The sequence below is a fragment of the Panthera tigris genome, chromosome B1 (genome assembly GCF_018350195.1).
Source record: "Panthera tigris isolate Pti1 chromosome B1, P.tigris_Pti1_mat1.1, whole genome shotgun sequence".
NCBI classification, from domain to species: domain Eukaryota; kingdom Metazoa; phylum Chordata; class Mammalia; order Carnivora; family Felidae; genus Panthera; species Panthera tigris.
In genome coordinates this window covers 96,245,051-96,266,230 of record NC_056663.1, presented here as the reverse complement: position 1 = coordinate 96,266,230, position 21,180 = coordinate 96,245,051, and the positions used below count along the sequence as shown (strand labels likewise).

General features: G+C 36.3%; 1 protein-coding gene across 3 annotated transcripts in view; it reads right to left on the bottom strand.

Annotated features, from left to right (window-relative positions):
• MFSD8 (major facilitator superfamily domain containing 8) overlaps positions 1-21,180 on the bottom strand; it is a 69,715-nt gene that overhangs the window by 47,465 nt on the left and 1,070 nt on the right. For 2 of the 3 annotated variants that reach the window (XR_006216785.1, XM_042983930.1), the window contains exons 2-3: positions 8,156-8,247; positions 2,617-2,660 (exon numbers count right to left, since the gene is read on the bottom strand). Coding sequence is in view for 2 of the 3 variants with exons in the window: in XM_042983930.1 (XP_042839864.1) it covers positions 2,617-2,660; positions 8,156-8,247 (136 nt within the window). In the remaining variant the exon portion in view is untranslated. Of the gene's footprint in view, positions 1-2,616; positions 2,661-8,155; positions 8,248-8,826; positions 8,926-21,180 lie in introns of all 3 variants that reach the window. The other variant, XM_042983931.1, reaches the window with a different exon arrangement.

Sequence of the window (21,180 nt, the reverse complement as noted above, 5' to 3'; positions counted from 1 at the left end):
AAGGATAACTTCACAGAGTTGTTAAAAGAATTATTTGAGCAATGTATAGTGCTTAGGGCAATGTCAGCATATATATACACTAAATGAATATTACCTATAGGATATAAAAACTAGTATTCCTTAGAATTTTGTTTTTACTAATATGTCAGTTCTATTATTATATTTTATTATAATTCATGCATTAGTATTCCCACTATCTCCCTAGCCCTATAAAATAACCTATCCTTCCAATTCAAAATCTAATCTTAAGAATATGAATCTTCCTGGATATTTATCCCACCTCTGGGCAACAGAACCTCAGGAATCACTTGGCTGATGGTTGTCCATCAGCCAGGGTCAGAAAGAAGCACATTTCAGAGATTTACACTGGTGCCAAATTCCTTTCAGACAAATAATTTATTGTTTTGTTTTGTTTTCTGAGTTTTTTCTTGGGTGGGGGGGGTGTTCTAGCTTTTTATCTTTCTCACAGATGGCTTTTCAGGTAAGTAATATTTTTCAACATGCTATTGAAAAAGATGGAAGCCTTAAATTAAGAATTAAACAGTTTAAGGTAGTAAGTAACACAGCACTGTGGTTGAGCCAGATTTTGGTTTCAGATAGGTTTGGCTCTGCCATCTTCCAGCTGAGTGACTTGAGCAAGCTACCGAACTTTCTGACTGTGAGTTTCTTCACCTGTCAAACAGGATAGATAATAATCATTTCATAGGGTTGCTATGAATATCAAGAGGTGAAAAGTTTAGTACCGTACCTGGCACATAGTGAGCTTTCACTATTATTATGAAATAACCTGAGAAAGGTTTTTTATTGAAATTGTTTTATTTGTATTGCCAAAGAACTAGTTACAAGTTCATGTACTCACTAAATTTACCCTTGAAGATCTTTCAAATATCTGGAGAAAGGAGTGTACCTTTTCAAAATTCAACATACTGTGCTGAGTAGACCTAATTATTGTAAATACCTTTCTTTTGGTAATTTTGAGGTTAAACAGACTAGATACAGGGATCATAGAAATAAAGAGTTTTGATACATGGAAATATATTTTTGGCAAAGAAAATATTGCTCTAGAATTGTTAAATTTTCCGCTATAATTCTAATCATTCTGCCAGTAAGGAAAAAATTTTTAACATCATGGCTAATAATTTCATGTCATATAAATTTTTATTTATTTTCAAAATAGCAATGTGAATATGGCACCAACTCAGTAAAAAAAATGAAATTTGTATTTTTGTCCTTATTCCTTTTATAATATCATATATTTTAAAAGTTAGCATTTTCAAAAAGTTAAAAATTCATAAAAACTAAAAAATCTAAAATTAAGTATAAAATGTCAATAAGCTTCTTGTATCACAGGCACATTATTTTTAATAATAGGGATAATAGATAATAGGGATAAAGATAATAGGGAAGAAGGGTGGAAGGGAAGGACAGAGGAAAGGAAAGATGAAGGGAGGGACAGCATCTCAGAAAAAAATGCAGAAAAATTTATAAAGGCCCCAGGAACCTAGATTAATTCAAGTAGATACGTCTAATAAATTGTTGGCTATAGATCTAATATGGGCCAAAGCTTAGGATTTAGTCTACAACACACACATACACACACACACACACAGCCCAATCTCTGGGGAAAACCAACATATAAGGAACAAGTTGGTAAAGAAAACTCAGAAAAGAATTTAATAACAAATATTTAAAGAGCCAAGCCAGGACAGAGTAATGTACGGAAGCTAAGAGAGGGTTTTCAGAAGGAGGGAGAGGTCGACAATGTCAAATACTACCCAAATGTCACGCAAAGGACCGAAAAGTATCTATTTGGTCAGGAATCAAATCATTGGAGACCTTAATAAGAGCAGTTTCATGGTAGCAGAGGAGTGAATCAGACTGTAGCAGGTTCAGGAGTGAATAGGAGGTTGGAGAGTACAGAGAACTCCATTAAGAACCTTAACTGAAATATTGTTATAGATAACGTCTGCAACTTATATACTGATTTTTAGTAAATTCATTCCTGGAGATTTAAAATAGAATTGACATATATTTATATTATGTTATATGTCAAATAATTTTTTTTTAAAGAGTTGGCAGGACTTGATGATTAACTGATGCCAGGGTACCTACTAAACTTGCATCTTCTTGTTAGGCCCTCCTCCCCATCTAGTAACCACAGCATCGAAATACATGTATTATCTATTCTTTTCACAATGTCAACCAGACAACCCTATGGGAAAGCACAAAAGTATTCCATAGAAATGTCATTTGTACCATTCAGGAATTCAGACTATAAGTAATTTAGTTTCCTTTTTATCAGGGAGAGGGCATTGGTGGGATATGAAAGCGGCTAATAAGTAGGTGAGCATACATCTACATTTGTCTAGGACTATCCAGGTATAATTCTGTTTTCCTGGTATAGTGCTCCCTTCACTTCAAGAGTGTTCTGGTTTGCACAATGAAGCACTGGATCACCTTACTTATAAGCCTCTCTGGAAGAATTATTATCTCAAGTCATGCTAGTAAAGATTAAATCAATAGACTACCAAAGAGACTGTCAAGAAAACTCTTAACTATGTAAGAGTTACTACTACTATAGCTACTTAAGAGAATAATAGATTGAAGTGTACAAACCTTTTGGAGATATGGCCATATTGACATTATCACAATAGAAAATCCTGTAAAGAAGCAAACCCTGTTATTTATACTTAAAATGATGTCATTACTATTTATAGATACAATTTTTTAAACTATAACATGGGCTTTAAAATATCATTCTCAATTTACAAATTTATTCCCCAAAATGTTTAACTTATTAAGCAATGGAATTGTATTTATTAGAAGGGAAATAAATATTAAAGACTTGAAAATCATATGTAATTATGATTATGTCCCTGGTCATAATTGGGGTAATAAAAGCAGAGGACCTGTTTCTCCTTATTCACATGTCTTTACTGTAAACAGAAATAAATTACTGAAAGCTTTGTTAAGTTCTTACAAGCAGAACTGAGTGGACGAAAAGCTACTCTGTTAAAGAGGAAGTGGTAGACTTCTAATGTGTGTTGTTTGGCAGAGATAATCGACAGTAGGGAAGTCTAGGAAAAGGAAAATGATCATATACAGGAGGAATTGGCTATAAAGAACCATGAGGCTTCAAGATGGCTATACCTTAAAAGAAAACTCATTATCTCTGCTACCCTTTATTGCTTAAGAGCTGTAATGATAAACTCCAATCCTATCTGTCAATTTTAAATGTCAGGCATATTCAATCAAAATTCTATAAAGGCCATTAAAAAAAAAACACTTTTATTAAGATATACTTCACATACTATACAATCTACCCATTTCAAGCACTCAGGTTAGTGGGTTTTAGTATAATCAAAGATATGTGCAACATCACCACAGTCCATTTTAGAACATTTTAGTCACATCACAAAGAAACTCTGGACGTTTTAGCTACTATTCTGCTGCTTTCCATCCTAATGCTCACCAGCCTGAAGCAACTACTAATCTACCTGTCTCTATAGATTTTCATATGAATAGAATCAGGCAACATGTGGTCTTTTGTGTCTGGCATCTTTCTTAGCATAATGCTTTCAAGCTTCATCCATGTTGTACCAGTATCAGTACTTCATTCTTTTTAGAAAGCTTATATTAAAAATAGTTTAATTATTAGTTTAATTTTAGTGTATTTTGAATTGACATTGACTTTGATGAAAAGCAGACTGAAAGAGTAAACTAATATTTGAAATCAAGGCTCAATTTCACAATCAAGAAACTTAAAAACAGGTAAAATGTTTAACATGTTAATTAAAATCTAAAGTTAAAATAATTCTTTTTTGCCATTAAAATGGAAATTATTTAATTTTAGATAATGGAGTACTAAAAATTAAAAGTATTTCATTTTATTTATTATATTTTATTTTATTTCAATTCCTGTATAGTTAACATTACAGTGCTACATTAGTTTCAGGTATACAATACAGTGATTCAACACTTCTATATATTACCCAGTGCTCATCATGACAAGTGCACTCCTTAATCCCCAATCACCTATTTCACCCATTCTCCTACCTCCCCCTCCCCTCTGATAACCATCAGTTTGTTCTCTATAGTTAAGAGTCAGGGTGCCTGAGGGGCTGAGGTGGTTAAGCGGTTAAGCAACAGACTTTTGCTCAGGTCATGACCTCCCAGTTTGTGGGTTTGAGTCCTGCATTGGTCTGTGCTAACAGCTCAGACAGAGCCTGGAGGCTGCTTGGGATTCTGTGCCTCCCTCTCTCTCTCTCTCTCAAAAATAAATAAACATTAAACAGTCTATTTCTTGGTTTGTCTATCTCTTTTTTTTTTCCTTTGCTCATTTATTTTGTTTCTTAAATTCTACATACTTGAATTGAGCAAGTATCATATAGCAAAATCATATAGTATCTGTCTTCCCCTGACTAACTTATTTGGCCTAACATTATACACTCTGGCTCCATCCATGTTGCTGCAAATGGCAAGATTTCATTCTTTTTTACGGCTGAATAATATTCTGTTGTTATTAAATAAATTAGAAGTACTTTATTTTTTAAATGTTTATTTTTGAGAGAGTGTGTGCAAAAGTGGGGGATGGTAGAGAGAGAGGGGGACAGAGAATCTGAAGTGGGCTCTGTGCTGACAGCAGAGAACCTGATGAGAGGCTCAAACTCAGAAACTGTGGGATCATGATCTGAGCCAAAGTCAGACACTTAACCGACTGAGCCACCCAGGTGCCCCATAAATTAGAAGTATTTTATTTTATTTTATTTTATTTTATTTTATTTTATTTTAACTTTTTAATATTTATTTTTTAGAGAGAGAGTGCGCGCATGCAAGCGGGGGAGGGGCAGAGAGAGGGGAAGACACAGAATATGAAGCAGGCTCTGGGCTCCAAGCTGTCAGCACAGAGACAGAAAAAGGGGTCGAACCTACTAACTTTGAGATTGTGACCTGAGCCAGAGTTGGATGCCCAACTGACTGAGCCACCCAGCTGCCCATGGAAGTTAAATGAAAAAAATTAAAAGCTATTGCAGAGGTTGCTATCGACACAACACTCATTGTGTAGGTAGAATCCTCCTTCCTGATAGAATCCCATTTTTATTCAGGTATCCATCATTCCTCCACAAAGCCACAGACTTTAAGAGAAACTGTCTCCAACCCAAATTCCAGAGGGTAAATCCAGTTAGTCTAAAGAATTCAATCAGGATAATCCCACTATCCTAGTTGATGATGGGCTTAGAAATTGACAGGGTCCAGTTCTGACCAGTGAAAAGGGAAGGGAAGCCTACTTCAGGACCTCTAAGAAAGGACTCCTTATCTCTGTGCAAGTTTAAAAAAAAAAGTCCCTTTTGATCAATAAAAATTATCATGAATGGATGTGACACCTTGGGCTGCTGCTGCAACCTTGCTATAGTGAAGTCAGTGCATAGAAGAGGAGAAAACCAAAATATATAGTGGGAAACAGAACCAAAACCTCAGTGAACTTCACCTGGAATTGTCCTACTATGGGTATCTTACAAGAAAAAATAAATTACCGTTTAAGCCAATTTGAATCAACATTTTTCCCCTGATATTTGTAGAAGGCACCCTAATAGATACACAGTCCAAAATGAAATTGCATTACAAAGAATTGTTGAAAATATCCTTTATTTTGTACTTTTCTTTCATTTTAGCTTTATTTAAAATATATTTTTACTCAGTGTGAGAGAGTGACTGGGGTAAATAGAAAAGATAAAGAAAAGTAGTTCTAAAAATTTAGTAAAATGGCCTTCAGTAAATCTGTGTCAGGGAAAAGATACCACCTGTAAAATCTGTGCCTATAGACTTAAAGGATCTAAGCTTGGAAAAAGAATGGATTCTTTAAAACACTTTTTTAAAAATTGTCACAGTATTGATAACTCCTATATATATTCATTCTTTATCATTTTAACATAAGTACAGTTCTTAACATTAAAATTTCCTCATGAAGTTTTACTTTTTAGTAACTATATTTTCAGAAATAATGTTAATAGATTAAAATACATCAAGGTATACAGATTAAGATTCTTGCTTTACAATTTGTGTCAATGTGGTGGGTTAGTCAGTTAAGCATCTGACTCTTGATTTTGGCCCAGGTCATGATGTCGAGGCTCATGGGATCGAGCCCTGCTTCAGGCTCTGTGCTGACAGTGTGGAGCCTGCTTGGGATTCCCTCTCTCCCTCTCTCTCTCTGCCCCTCCCCTACTCACTCTCTCTCAAAATAAATAAATAAACTTAAAAAAAATTAAATGAGTTCACAGGCAGCAAAAGAAAAAAAAAACAGATACATTGGACTACATCAAAATTAAAAACTATTGTGAATCAAAAGACACAATCAGTAGAGTAGAAAGAAGAGTCCGAGAATGGTAGAAAATATTCACAAATCATTTATCTGATAAGGAGTTAATATCCAGAGTACATAAAGAACTTCTACAACTGAACAACAAAAACCTAATTAAAAAGTGGGCAAAGGTGGCGCGCCTGGGTGGCTCAGTCAGTTAAGCGTCCGACTTCGACTCAGGTCATGATCTCATGGTCCGTGAGTTCAAGCCCCGCGTCAGGCTCTGTGCTGACAGCTCAGAGCCTGGAGCCTGCTTTGGATTCTGTGTCTCCCTCTCTCTCTGACCCTCTCCTGTTCATGCTCTCTCTCTCTGTTTCAAAAATAAACATTAAAAAAAATTAATAAAAAAAAGTGGGCAAAGGACTTTAATAGATATTTCCCCAAAGATATACAAATGGCCAATATGCATATGAAAATATTCCCAACATTACTAATCATTAGGGAAATACAAGCCAAAAAAACCATGAGAGACTACTTCATGCCCATTAGAATGACTAATATTAAATAAACATAAAAGTTGGTAAGGATGTGGAAAAATTTGAACCCTGCCTGTTGGTAGGAATGTACAAATAGTATAGCAGCTATGGAAAACAGTATAGCAGTTCCTCAAAAACTTATAAATAGAATTGTTATGTGATTCAGCAATTCTACTTCTTTTTTTTTTTATTATTAATGTTTATTTATTTATTTTGAGACAGGAAGAGAGAGAGCACACAAGCAGGAGAGGGGCAGAGAGGAGAGAGAATCCCAAGCAGGCTCTGCACTGTAAGTTAGTGGCTTTGATGGGGTTTTTGAATGGTGGGGGTTCGAAGCTGACATCCAAGAAACAATTCTTGAGATGTCTTTGGTGCAAAAAAGGTAATTTTATTAAAGCACAGGGACAGGACCCATGGGCAGAAAGGGCTGTGTTATAAAGGTGACCTTTTATATATCATGGAGTTGGGGAAGATAAAGCCAAGAGGAAGTTCCTAAAGGGATTTTCATATGTTAAAGAAGATTCATAATACAACAGAGGCCTAGGAATTGTCAAGCTAAGGTTGTTTTTCCTCTAGTAAGGCATACATTAGGACAGTAGGGGGTTCCTGGAGAAAGCCCGAACTCCTTTCCTTAGTCATTTCTTTACAATCGCTGCCCTTTGTTAAAATAGTATATAATCCCCCAGCTCTAACCATTTCTTTGGAGTTTTCACTTTTCTATAATGTATAGTGTATAGGTCTGTATAATGTAAAAATAACTAACATCAAATAAATGTATAAGCTTTTTTTCTTGTTGATCTGTCTTCCATTGCTTTATTTTGAAGGTACCAGCTACAGAACCTAAGAAAGTAGAGGAAAAGATTTGCCTCCCCACCATATATACAATAGACTATTATTTAGTCTTCAAAAGAAAGGAAATTCTGACTCATACTATAACATGGATGAACCTTGAGAATATTATGCTAAATAAAATCAACCATTTGCAAAAAGAAAAATACTGTATGATTTCACTTATATGAAATATCTAGAATCATCAAATTCAAAGAAACAGAAAGTATGGTGGTTTCCAGGGCCTGGGAGGAGGGGGAAATGAGGAGTTGTTTAATGGGTAAAGAGTTTTAGTTCTGCAAGATGAAAACATTCTGAAGATTGGTTATTTAACCATGTAGATATATGTAACACTTCTGATCTTAGAAATGGGTAAGATGGGAAATTTTATGTGATTTTTACTAAAATACAAAATAATTAAAAAAATGAAGTGACATTAAAATAAGATACTTTATCTGAAATTTTTAAATTCTATATAATTTCTAATACTTACCTACACTGCTGAAAAACATAGTAAGATACAGAATCCTAATAGATATCCATCGGCTCTTATAATGCTCTTCAGTTTCTATAATATCCCATTCTCTAGGTGTAAAGAAGAAAAAAGTAGTTTAATGTTATCTCATTATGTGCAAATCTTTCTGTGGCACAATTTTATTTTCTCTCCCCTAAAGTAATAAAAATGCTATGACAAAGCTATAATTTATTAATATTGATATTTGCTGTACTAATTATCTATGAATAAGCAATATTTCTGTGAATTTCCATGGATTATACTTGTGCTTTATTACACATAGAAACTTGGGAGACATGAGGTAGCTTAAAAAGGCATAACATTTTGTCAACCAATTATTTTGATATCATTGACTTACTACAAATTGAGTGTTGGAATTTGTCAAACTGACAAAATAAAGTCTATCAAAATAAATCAAATAAACTAGCTACAATTAGATCTCACACTGATGGGATATACAACTATTACATATTTTAAAAAAATGATTACTGTCATCATTATGACATGTTCTACTTGAGGACAGTAAATTGACTTTGCTGTAGGAAGCTATTTTGGCAGGGTACTTTCAGCAAAATTAATATAGAAATGACACCAGAAAAGTTTAATGTGACCTAAGACATTCCTAGTCCTGGGACCTCTAGAACACTTGCCTTTGCTCCAACATGAGTTACCAGACAAGTCTGTTAGTTGACTAAAGAAGAGTCCAAGGTCCCTCTAGACTGGGTTGATCTCTCATATAAGCCTGTGACCTGGAGTAAGGGCAATATATTAAGCACACACACTACTTCAAGGATCTAGGGGATACATGTATCATTACATTTTTACATACACATATAGAATGAGTTAACAAATTTACCTTAATATGAACAATATGTTTTCAAATAATTAAGATAAACACAACAGGCAAAATGCCTTCTTATGTTTAAAAGAAATTTTCTAAAATAGACCTTAGAGTTGTCAACTTAGTCTTCAAAAAAGAAACTTTTTTTTTCAGATGTGTTGTGACTGGGAGTGGTAGAGAGTGAATGAAGAAGAAAGATAATATTAATTAGATCTACTATGTGCCAGGTATGTTAGTTATTGATACAATATATATGAATATGCCATTCCCTAAAAATAGACCTTTCACCATAATGTAGCATACTTGAAAAATAGCAGAATCCCAAAGGCCTATAAAGATCTTCCTTGACTTACAGTTGGGTTACCTTCCAACAAACCTATTGCAAGTTGGAAAAGATTAAGTTAAAAATGCATTTAATACGTCTAACCTACCAAATATCAGAGCTTAATACCTCATTCTACCTTAAACAGGCTCAGAACACTAACATTAGCCTATGGTTGGGCAAAATCACCTAACACAAAATGTATTTCATTACAAAGTATTGAATATCTCATGTAATTTATAAAATACTGTACTAAAAATGAGAAATGCAATGTTTGTGTGGGTACAATGGTTGGAAGTGTATAGATTGGTTACTCTGGTGATCACATGACTGATTGGGAGCTGAGGCTCGCTGCCACTATCTCGCACTGCAAGAATATTCTACCATTCCTAGCCCAAGAAAAGATCAAGATTCAAAACGTGAAACATGGTTTCTACCAAAAGTAATCACTTTCGCACCAATGTATCGTTGAAAAATCTTAAGTTAAACCATTATAAGTTGGGGACCATCTGTATTTGGAAATCAGTATTTTGGAATTTGGAATACATAATGCAGATGATTACATAGCAGGAAAAGGTATGCACCATTCAATCCCACAGCACTGTATTCTGGTATTACTTCCAGCACGGGGTATTACACTTTTAATGAACCCATTATTATTTCCTGCAGATCAAAAATGAAACTGACCATCATAAATAAGGACTATCATTAAAATAAGCCTGGGGGCGCCTGGGTGGCTCAGTCGGTTAAACGTCCGCCTTTGGCTCAGGTCATGATCTCGCGGTTTGTGAGTTTGAGCCCCATGTCAGGCTCTGTGCTGACAACTTGGAGCCTGCAGCCTGCTTCAGATTCTGTGTCTCCCTCTCTCTCTGTCCCTCCCTCACTCACACTCTGTCTCTCTCTCCTTCAAAAATAAATAAACGTTAAAAAAAAAATAAGCCTGAAAATGTCAAATAACTGTTTTACTCAGATCTTATCTAAGTTAGGAAACCAGAGAAGTAAATAATTTGATTGTGAAAAAAATGTAATAAAATTGTTTATTTGAGAGACTTCAACTTGATTTGGAGCTCAGTCAAAACTTCCTTTTTTTAATGACAGCTATTAAATATTGAAAGAATGACAGAATTATAAAATCACTATTTAATACCTAGTTTCCATGTAATAATGGATGAAAGCAAGGGTCATTCATGGATACAAAAACAACTGGTTGAAAGGTTGGTGAGGACAGGATAGTCACAGGGCCTCAAAGTATCACCTCACTATCTACTTTCCAATTACAAAATGGAAATTAAGTTTTATACCACTCACCCTCTTTTTGTTTTTATTTTTAGAGAGAGGGACACACACACACACACACACACACACACACACACACAGATGCAAGTGGGGGAGGAGAAGACAGGGAGGCACAGAATTTGATGCAGGCTCCAAGCTGTCAGCATAGAGCCCAATGTGGGGTTCGAACTCATGAACCACGAGATCATGACCTGAGCCGAAGTTGGACATTTAACTGACTGAACCACCCAGGCACCCCAGCAGTCACTCCCTTAACCAAGTGGTCAAGCTTGGCATCCCCAATAGTGGGATGGCCTAGCATTTGATGTCTTTTAACATTAATATATTGACATATTCTCAACATAACCCGTGGGATGTCCATGCCAGGAATGTTTGACGAGGACCTATTTAAAAAAAAAAAAAAAAAACAGGCCAGGGGAGGGACCAAGATGGTGGAACAGCATGGAAGTTTTTTTGCATCCCTTGTCCTGAAATACAGCCAGATCAACACTAAACCATTCTGCACACCTAGAAAACTGATTTGAGGATTCACACAACAATCTGCACAACCTGAACCAGATAATTCAGCAGGTCCTCAACACAGAGAGGTGAATTGGAGGAGAAAGTCGTGGAGGGCACAGAGCTGGTTTTGCTTGTGGAGAGAGGACGGAGATGGGGAGAGTACAGAAAGCATCCCCCCTGCCCGAAAGTAGCTGGAGAGAAAAGAAAGTATGCAAGGGGCTGAACAAAAAGGGAGAAAGGAGCAAAGAGAAGATTTAAATTCTATTAAGACTATAAACGGGGGGAGTCCAGAGTCTGAAGCTCTGCAGCTTGATACGTGGTGCTGCACTGGTAGGAAGGGTGAATCCCCAGGAGCAGTGGGTGAGGTCCTCAGGGTCCTCAGGTCACACAGGGAGAGGCAGTTCCCTTGCTGGGAGGACATTTGGTAGAGGCTGTACAGCCTCCCCACAGGCAAAGGTCCAGTGGACCCTGGACAACAACCACATTGGCTGGTGCTGGAACAAGGATGTTAAGGGGTAAGCCTGGTGCCAGATGTGTGTGATTTTCCATAATCCCTGAAATGCTGCTGCTACATGACCACGTGAACTTTTTCTGGGGTGGGCTGGCACCCAGATGCAGTCCTTGGGCATCAGCAGCAGCATGGTCTCCGGAACATTCCTGGGGTAGGGCCAGCACCCAGCCATTGCTCAGTGAGACCCTTCCCAAGAAGGTCTGAGCTGGTCAAAGCCACAGTCCCTCAGAAGTGAGGGGTTGGGAAACACACCCACATCTGAGATAAAACATAGGAGGGAGGTGTCACCAGGCAACCTGGTGGCTTGGTCACGGACAGTGTAAAAGTGGGGGAGTGGATGGAAGCTGGAGAAAAAGGAGGGGTGTGCAATTGCTGGTTGGGGAGAGCACAGAGTTCTGATACTAGATGCTGGGTAGATGGGTGATGCCATTTTCACACCTCCCACACAAGCACATTCACGCCTACATGTGCCACAGCAATCCACCCCAGTAAACTAAGCAACGGCATCTAATAGAGAACAGAGCTGATACACCAAGCCCTGCCCAACTGGACCAACCTCACTCTCCAGAAACAACACAAGTCTCTCCACCTGCTTAGTTTATGGACTATAAAATGCTTCATAGTTTGACTTCTAGGGGAAACCGATGTAATTTCAATCGTACTTCAGTCTGTTTGCTGAACCAACTATTCAACTTTTTTTCCTTTCTTTTCTTATTCTTGAATATATAAAGAGAAAAAATTTATTTTTATTCTCCATTTCTATCAAAAATATTTTTAATTTTTTTCTATATATTTTTTTACTTTTTTGTAAATTTTTCTTTTTTTTTTTAATTTTTTTTTTTAACGTTTATTTATTTTTGAGACAGAGAGAGACAGAGCATGAATGGGGGAGGGTCAGAGAGAGAGAGGGAGACACAGAATCTGAAACAGGCTCCGGGCTCTGAGCTGTCAGCACAGAGCCCCACGCGGGGCTCAAACCCACAGACCGCGAGATCATGACCTGAGCCGAAGTTGGCCACCTAACACCGACTGAGCCACCCAGGCGCCCCTTTTTTGTAAATTTTTCAAATTCTATTTTTTACTTCCATCATTTCATTTTATTCTTTCATTGTATTCATTTTTTCAAATTTTCAAACATTTTCCTTTTTTTTTCTTTTCTTATCTTTCCCTTTTTTCTCTGATCTATCAAGCTCATTTTAGCAACAAGACCAGAACACACCTAGGATCTAGCAACCTTTATTTGATTTTTGTGTGTTGCTTTTAATTTTTTAATTTTAATTTTTTTACCTTATTAATTCTTTTTCTTCCTTCAAAATGATGAAATGAAGGAATTTACCCCAAAAGAAAGAACAGGGAGAAATGACAGCCAGGGACTTAATCAACACAGATACAAGCAAGATGTCTGAACCAGAATTTAGAATCACGATAATTAGAATACTAGCTGGAGTTACAGATTAGAATCCCTTTCTGCATAGATAAAAGCTAGTCAGGATGAAATAAAAAGTGCTATAATTGAGCTGCAATCTCCAATGGATGCCACAGCAGCAAGAATGGAATGAGGGAGAGCAGCAAATCAGCAATACAGAGGACAAATTTATGGAGAACAATGACGCAGAAAAAAAGAAGGAGACTAAGGCAAAAGAGCATGATTAAGAATTAGAGAAATCAGTGACTCATCAAAAAGGAACAGCATCAGAATCATAGGGGTCCCAGATGAAGAGAGAGAGAAAGGGGTAGAAGAGTTATGTGAACAAATCATAGTGGAAAAGTTCCTAACCTGGGGAAAGACACAGAAATCAAAATCCAGGAAGCACAGAGGACTCCCATTAGTTTTGACAAAAACCAACCATGAACAAGGCATATCATAGTCAAATTCACAAAATACTCAGGCAAGGAAAGAATCATGAAAGCAGCAAGGGAAAAAAAGTCCTTAACCTACAAGGGAAGACAGATCAGGTTTGCAGCAGACCTATCCACAGAAACTTGGCCAGAAAAGAATGGCAGGATATATTTGATGTGCTGAATCGGAAAAATATGCAGCCAAGAATTCTTTATCCAGAAAGGCTGTCATTCAAAATAGAAGTAGAGATAAAAAGTTTCCCAGACAAACAAAACTTAAAGGAGTTTGTGACCAATAAACCATCTCTGCAAGAAATTTTAAGGGGGACTCTCTGAAGGGAGAAAAGATGGGGAAAAAAAAAAAAAGACCAAAAGCAACAAAGACTAGAAAGGACCGGAAAACACCACCAGAAACTCCAAATCTACAGGCAACATAATGGCAATAAATTTTTATCTTTCAGTACTCACTGTAAATGTCAATGGACTAAATGCTCCAATCAAAAGACACAGGGTAACAGAATGGATAAGAAAACAAGATCCATCTATATGCTGTTTACAAGAGACCCAATTTAGACCTAAAGACACCTAAGGATTGAAAGTAAGGGGATGGAGAACCATCTACCATGCTAGTGGTCACCAAAAGAAAGCCAGAGTAGCCATACTTATGTCAGACAATCCAGATTTTAAAATAAAGACTGTAACAAGAGATGAAGAAAGGTATTATATCATAATTAAGGGGTCTATCCACCAAGAAAATCTAACAATTGTAAACATTTATGCTCCAAATGTGAAGGACCAAAATATATAAATCAATTAATCACAAACGTAAAGAAACTCATTGATAGTACTACCAGAATAGTAGGAGATTTCAACACCCCACTCACAGCAATGGACAGATCATCCAATCAAAATATCAACAAGGAAACAATGGCTTTGAATGACACACTGGACCAGATGGACTTAACAGATATATTCAGAACATTTCATCCTAAAGCAGCAGAATACACATTCTTCTCCAGTGCACATGGAATGTTCTAAAGAATAGATCACATACTGGGACACAAATCAGCCCTCAACAAGTACAAAAAGATCAAGATCATACTGTGCATATTTTCAGACAACTCTATGAAACTCGAAATCAACCACAAGAAAAAATGTGGAAAGATAACGAATACTTGGAGACTAAACACCATCATACTAAAGAATGAATGGGCTAACGAAGAAGTTAAAGAGGAAATTGGGGCACCTAGGTGGCTCAGTCGGTTGAGCGTCCGACTTCAGCTCAGGTCATGATCTCAAGGTCCGTGAGTTCGAACCCCACACCGGGCTCTGTGCTGAGGGCTCAGAGCCTGAAGCCTGTTTCAGATTCTGTGTCTCCTTCTCTCTCTTTGACCCTCTCCCGTTCATGCTCTGTCTCTGTCTCAAAAATAAATAAACGTTAAAAAAAATTTTTTTTAAATAAATAAAAGAAGTTAAAGAGGAAATTAAAAAGTACATAGAAGTGAATGAAAATGATAACACCACAACCCAAAACCTCTGGGACACAGCAAAGGCGGTCATAAGAGGGAAGTATATGGCAATCCAGGCCTTTCCAAAGAAGGAAGAAAGGTCACAGGTAGACAACTTAACCCTACACCTTAAAGAGCTGGAAAAAGAACAGCAAATAAACCCAACACCAGCAGAAGATAGGAAATAATAAGGATCAGAGCAGAAATCAATGCTTTCAAAACCAAGAAAACAGTAGAACAGATGGTTATTTCAAAGAATTAAAAAATTGACAAACCCTCACCCAATTTGATCAAAAAGAAAAAGGAAAGGACCCAAATAAATAAAATTAAGAATGAAAGAGGAGAGATCACAACCAACACAGCAGAAATAAAAACAATAATAAGAGAATATTATAAGCAATTATACGCCAATAAAATTGGCAATCTGGAAGAAATGGACAAATTCCTAGAAACATAAATTACTAAAACTGAAATAGGAAGAAATAGAAAACTTGAACAGACCCATAACCAGTAAAGAAATCGAATTACTAATCAAAAATCTCCCAAAAAACAAGAGTCCGGGGCCAGATGGCTTTTCAGGGGAATTCTACCAACATTTAAAGAAGAGTTAACACCTATTCTCAACTTGAAGTTGTTCCAAAAAATAGAAATGGAAGGAAAACATCCAAACTCTTTCTATGAAGCCAGCATTACTTGATTCCAAAACCAGACAAAGACCCCACTAAAAAGGAGAACATAGACCAATTTCCCTGATGAACACGGATGCAAAAATCTGCAACAAGATACTAGCCAACCAGATCCAACAATACATTACAAAAACTATTCACCATGACCGGGTAAGATTTCTACCTGTCATGCAGGGCTGGTTCAATATCCACAAAACAATTAATGTGAAACATCACATCAATAAAAGAAAGGGCAATAATCACATGATCCTCTGAACAGATGCAGAGAAAGCATTTGACAAAAAAACAGCATCATTCTTGATAAAAACCCTCAGGAAAGTAGGGATAGAAGGATCATACCTTGAGGTCATAAAAGCCATATACAAAAGACCCAACGCTAATATCATCCTCAATGGGGAAAAATTGAAAGCATTTCCCCTTAGGTCAGGAGCAAGACAGGGAGGTCCACTCTCACCACTGTTATTCAACATAGTATTGGAAGTCTTAGCCTCAGCAATCAGACAATACAAAGAAATAAAAGGCATCCAAATTGGCCAGCAGGAGGTCAAATTTTCTCTCTTCACAGATGACATGTTACTCTAAATGGAAAGTCCAAAAGACTCCACCAAAAAACTACTAGAACTGATCCATGAATTCAGCAAAGTAGCAGGATACAAAATCAATATACAGAAATTGGTTGCATTCCTATACACCAATAATGAAGCAACAGAAAGAGAAATCAAGGAACTGATCCCATTTACAACTGCACCAAAAACCATAAATACCTAGGAATAAATCTAACCAAAGAGGTAAAAAAAAAATTTATACACTGAAAACTATAGAAAGCTTATGAAAGAAACTGAAGAAGACACAAAAAAATGGAAAAATATTCCATGCTTCTGGATAGGAAGAACAAATACTGTTACGTCAATACTACCCAAAGCAATCTACATATTTAAGGCAATACCTATAAACACCAGCATTCTTCACAGAGCTAGAACAAACAATCCTAAAATCTGTATGGAACCAGAAAAGACCCCGAATAGCCAAAGCAATCTTGAAAAAGAAAACCAAAGCTGGAGGCATCACAATCCCAGACTTCAAGATGTATTATGAAGCTGTAATCATCAAGACAGTATGGTACTGGCATAAGAACAGACACTCAAATCAATGGAACAGAATAGAGAACCCAGAAATGGACCCACAAACGTATGGCCAACTAATCCTTGACAAAGCAGGAAAGAATATTCAATGGAATAAAGACAGTCTCTTCAGCAAGTGGTGCTGGGAAAACTGGACAGCGACATGCAGAAAAAGGAACCTGGACCACTTTCTTACACCCTACACAAAAATAAAGTCAAAATGGATGAAAGACCTAAACATAAGACAGGAAGTCATCAAAATCCTAGGCGAGAAAGCAGGCAAAAACCTCTTTGACCTCGGCTACAGCAACTTCTTATCTAACACGTGTCCAGAGGCAAGGGAAACAAAAGCAAAAATGAATTACTGGGACCTCATCAAAGTAAAAAGCTTCTGCACATCGAAGGAAACAATCAACTAAACTAAAAGGCAACTGACAGAATGGAAGAAGATATTTGCAAATGACATATCAGATAAAGGGTTAGTATCCAAAATCTATAAAGAACTTCTCAAATCAACACCCCCAAAACAAATAATCAGGTGAAGAAATGGGCAAAAGGCATAAATAGACACTTCTCCAAAGAAGACATCCAGATGGCCAACTGACACACAAAAAGATGCTCAACATCACTCATCATCAGGGAAATACAAATCAAAACCACAATAAGATACCACCTCACACCTGTCAGAATGGCTACAACTCCAGGCAACAACAGATGTTGGTGAGGATGCAGAGAGAGATGATCTCTTTTGCACTGCTGGTGGGAATGCAAACTGGTGCAACCACTCTGGAAAACAGTATGGAGGTTCTTCAAAAAATTAAAAATAGAACTACCCTACGACACAGCAATTGCACTACCAGGTATTTATCCACAGCATACAGGTGTGCTGTTTCGAAGGGACACATGCACCCCAATGTTTACAGCAGCACTATCAACAATAGCCAAAGTATGGAAAGAGCCCAAATGTCCATCAATGAATGAGTAGATAAAGAAGATGTGGTATATATATACAATGGAGTATTACTCGGCAACCAAAAAGAATTAAATCTTGCCATTTGCAGCAATGTGTATGGAACTAAAGGGTATTATACTAAGTGAAATTAGCCGGAGAAAGATAAATATCATAAGACTCAACTCATATGATGACTTTAAGATATAAAACAGATGAACATAAGGGAAGGGAAGCAAAAATAACATAAAAACAGAGAGGGGGACAAAACATAAGAGACTCTTAAATACAGAAAACAAAGGGTTGCTGGAAGGGTTGTGGGAGGGGGGATGGGTTCAGTGGGTAAGGGGCTTAAGGAATCTACTCCTGAAATCATTGTAGCACCATGTGCTAACTAACTTGGATGTAAATTATAATAAATAAATAAATTATAGAAAAAATGAAATATTCCTATTAAGAAAAAAAAGAAGAAACAGTCCAAGGGCACCTGGCTGGCTCAGTCAGTGGAGCATGGGACTTTGATCTCAGGGTCAGTGGTTCAAGCCCCAAGTTGGGCATGAAACCTATTTAAAATAAAGATTTGGGGAGGGTGGGTGATGGGTATTGAGGAGGGCACCTGTTGGGATGAGCACTGGGTGTTGTATGGAAACCAATTTGACAATAAATTTCATATATTGAAAAAAAAAATAAATAAAATAAAGATTTAAAAAAAAGAAGAAGAAACAGGCCAAACATCCAGAATGTGAGATGTTCTACAGAACACTGACCTAGACTTGTTAAAGGATTCAATGTTGGGAAGAATAGAGAGAAAAGATCAGGGAACAGTTTATAGGTTGAGAGAGTATAAAAAACCTATAACAATGCATGACCATTAGTTGGATCCTATTTAAAAAAAAAAACAATAGCTATAAAGTACAGTTTTGGAACAAATGAATATTCTTCAGTTTAGACTGTATATTGCATGATATTCTGCATTAGTATTATATTTTTACCTATGATAACAGTGATGCAGTTGTATAAAAGAATGTTTATATTTTGAGAAGATGCAGGCTACACACTGAAATACTTGGGATAAAAGTGTCATGATATCTGCAACCTACTTTTCAGTAGTTTGGCAAAAGAGAGCTGTATGTGTATAGAGATTTGAGGAGTGTGAACAAGGCTAATGGTTAGTAACAGGGTATACAGGTGTTCATTGTACCGCTTTTTCAACTTTTCTATGGATTTGAAATTTTTCAAAATAAAGAAATTCACTTTTTCCTTCTTTTTAATTCAAAAAGTATAATTTTAGTGAAGAAGTATATCTTTCTACTTTGTTAGAGAGAGTAAGAACATTGGAGTATAGCTGTTCTTCAATGAAGTTTCAATTTTTACTGTATTTTGTTAATTTTGATGATTCAACCATGTCACATGGCTAAGACTGAGTTTCTAAGGTTTCTGTCTTGTATTTCAAAGGCATAAGAATGAATGCTGCACTTCCAAGGCAATTTAACTTTTTGATTCCTTTCGACTATTACTGCTGTCATCTGATATTAGTTCTCCGTTTGAGATTCTCCTTTAAGTGAAATTATAATGTTAGAGTTTTGTCCCGCTCAACACTTTCATTTCAAACTATAATACATCAAATGATAATATGTGTATCAAGCCTGTAACTTAAAAACTAGAAAGAATTCATGATATGCTGGAGTGAATTGGTCACCAAAATAAGTTAGATAAAAGTTAACAGAAATAAAGTGCCAAATTTAGGTTCAATAGATCATTATTTAATACAAGGAGCCTTGGATAAATAGCAGTTCTTTATTTTCAAAAAATGATTCTAGATTTACTGGGGGGAAAATAAAATTACACATTTATTAGAGAGAGCATCTGTGAACTACTGAAGAGCAAAAAAGAACCTATATCCAAAGAAGATAAGAGAAAGAAGTGTGTGCTCACTGACAGAATAGTGTAATGGTGTTACCGTACAGAATTTAGAAGACAGAAATAAATTGAGAATGTTCTATAAGGATATGCTCTACAAGACCAGAAGTCATAGCAATATTTGTATTACAGAAATTACGCTGGAGTTGCAAAGAAAAATTTTAAGCACTTGTAACATTTTAGGATATTCTCGGAAAGGGATCAGCAAACTATAGTCCTCAATCCAAACCCAGCCTATCACCTGTTTCTAGATCACCAGTGAACTAAGAATAGTTGTTACTATTTGAACATATTTGTGAGTACTTGTGATCAACTTAATAGAAAACATTAACTTTTGGGGCGCCTGGGTGGCTTAGTCGGTTAAGCGTGCAATTTCATTTCAGGTCATGATCTCACAGTTCATGAGTTTGAGCCCCGCATCAGGTTCTGTGCTGACAGCTCAGAGCTTGGAGTCTGCTTTGGATTCTGTGTTTCCCTCTCTCTCTGCCCTCCCCCACTCACACGCTGTCTCTCTTTCTCTCAAAAATAAACATTAGAAAAAAATTTTTTTAAAGAAAACATTAACTTTTAACTCTGTTAAGCAAAATGCCACCCCTGAAATCTATTCCTCATTGATTTGTATTACAAAAAGATTTTACTCATTTATTATAAATTTCATTACCAAATTTTTTGTGAGAATTTGTTTTCTTTCTTGTTATCTAAGTACCTGTATCTTTGATTTTGCCTCTTGTTCTGCAAAGCCTAAAATATTTACCATCAGGACCTTTACAGAAAAAATTTGCCAACCTCTGTTCTCTCAAACATTGTAGACAGAGTCAGTGGAGACCACCCAGGACTCATCAGACCAATAAACTAAAACTAACCTTCCTAGTGAGGAAAAGTTGGTGGTGAACTAGGCTGAAGTTCCTACAATTTACTCAAAGTGAATACCGCTTGTCCATTACATATTTGTTCACTTTACTAGAGAATCCAACTGTATTTTTAAAGATGGTATACTTATTGAATTATTCTCAAAATATCTTATTTTTAAAATGCTAAATCTAGGATCTCAGTCAAGTACTGTTTATGGACAGAACATCTGAATTTAGATGCACCTTAATGAGCCTCAATCACAAGGACATAATCAAAGCCAAAAGTAAGTCCTTTTTTAAAAGCAATTTGGACACAGTGACAGAATGTATAGCAAGACCACATCTAACCATTAACTCAAAGATCCTGAATCTATCTGGAAGATAGCCAAGAACCTGGAAGAAGCAGAAGTTTGAGAAATCCAAATGTGGCAATCTATGCACTGAAACACGTGCATTTGACTAATAAGACAGATCGTTAGCCCTAGTCATAGCTTCCATATTCTAACTACACATAGTTCTATTAAGCTTAGATATGGTTTTCAAAATAGCAGCAAACTAGAAGTCTGAAAATAAAGTTGGGAGAAGAGAGGTTGCTGACAGAAACAAAAACAAAAGTTGTCAAAAGATAATAAAAACATTATGGGGAATAGTCAGCCACC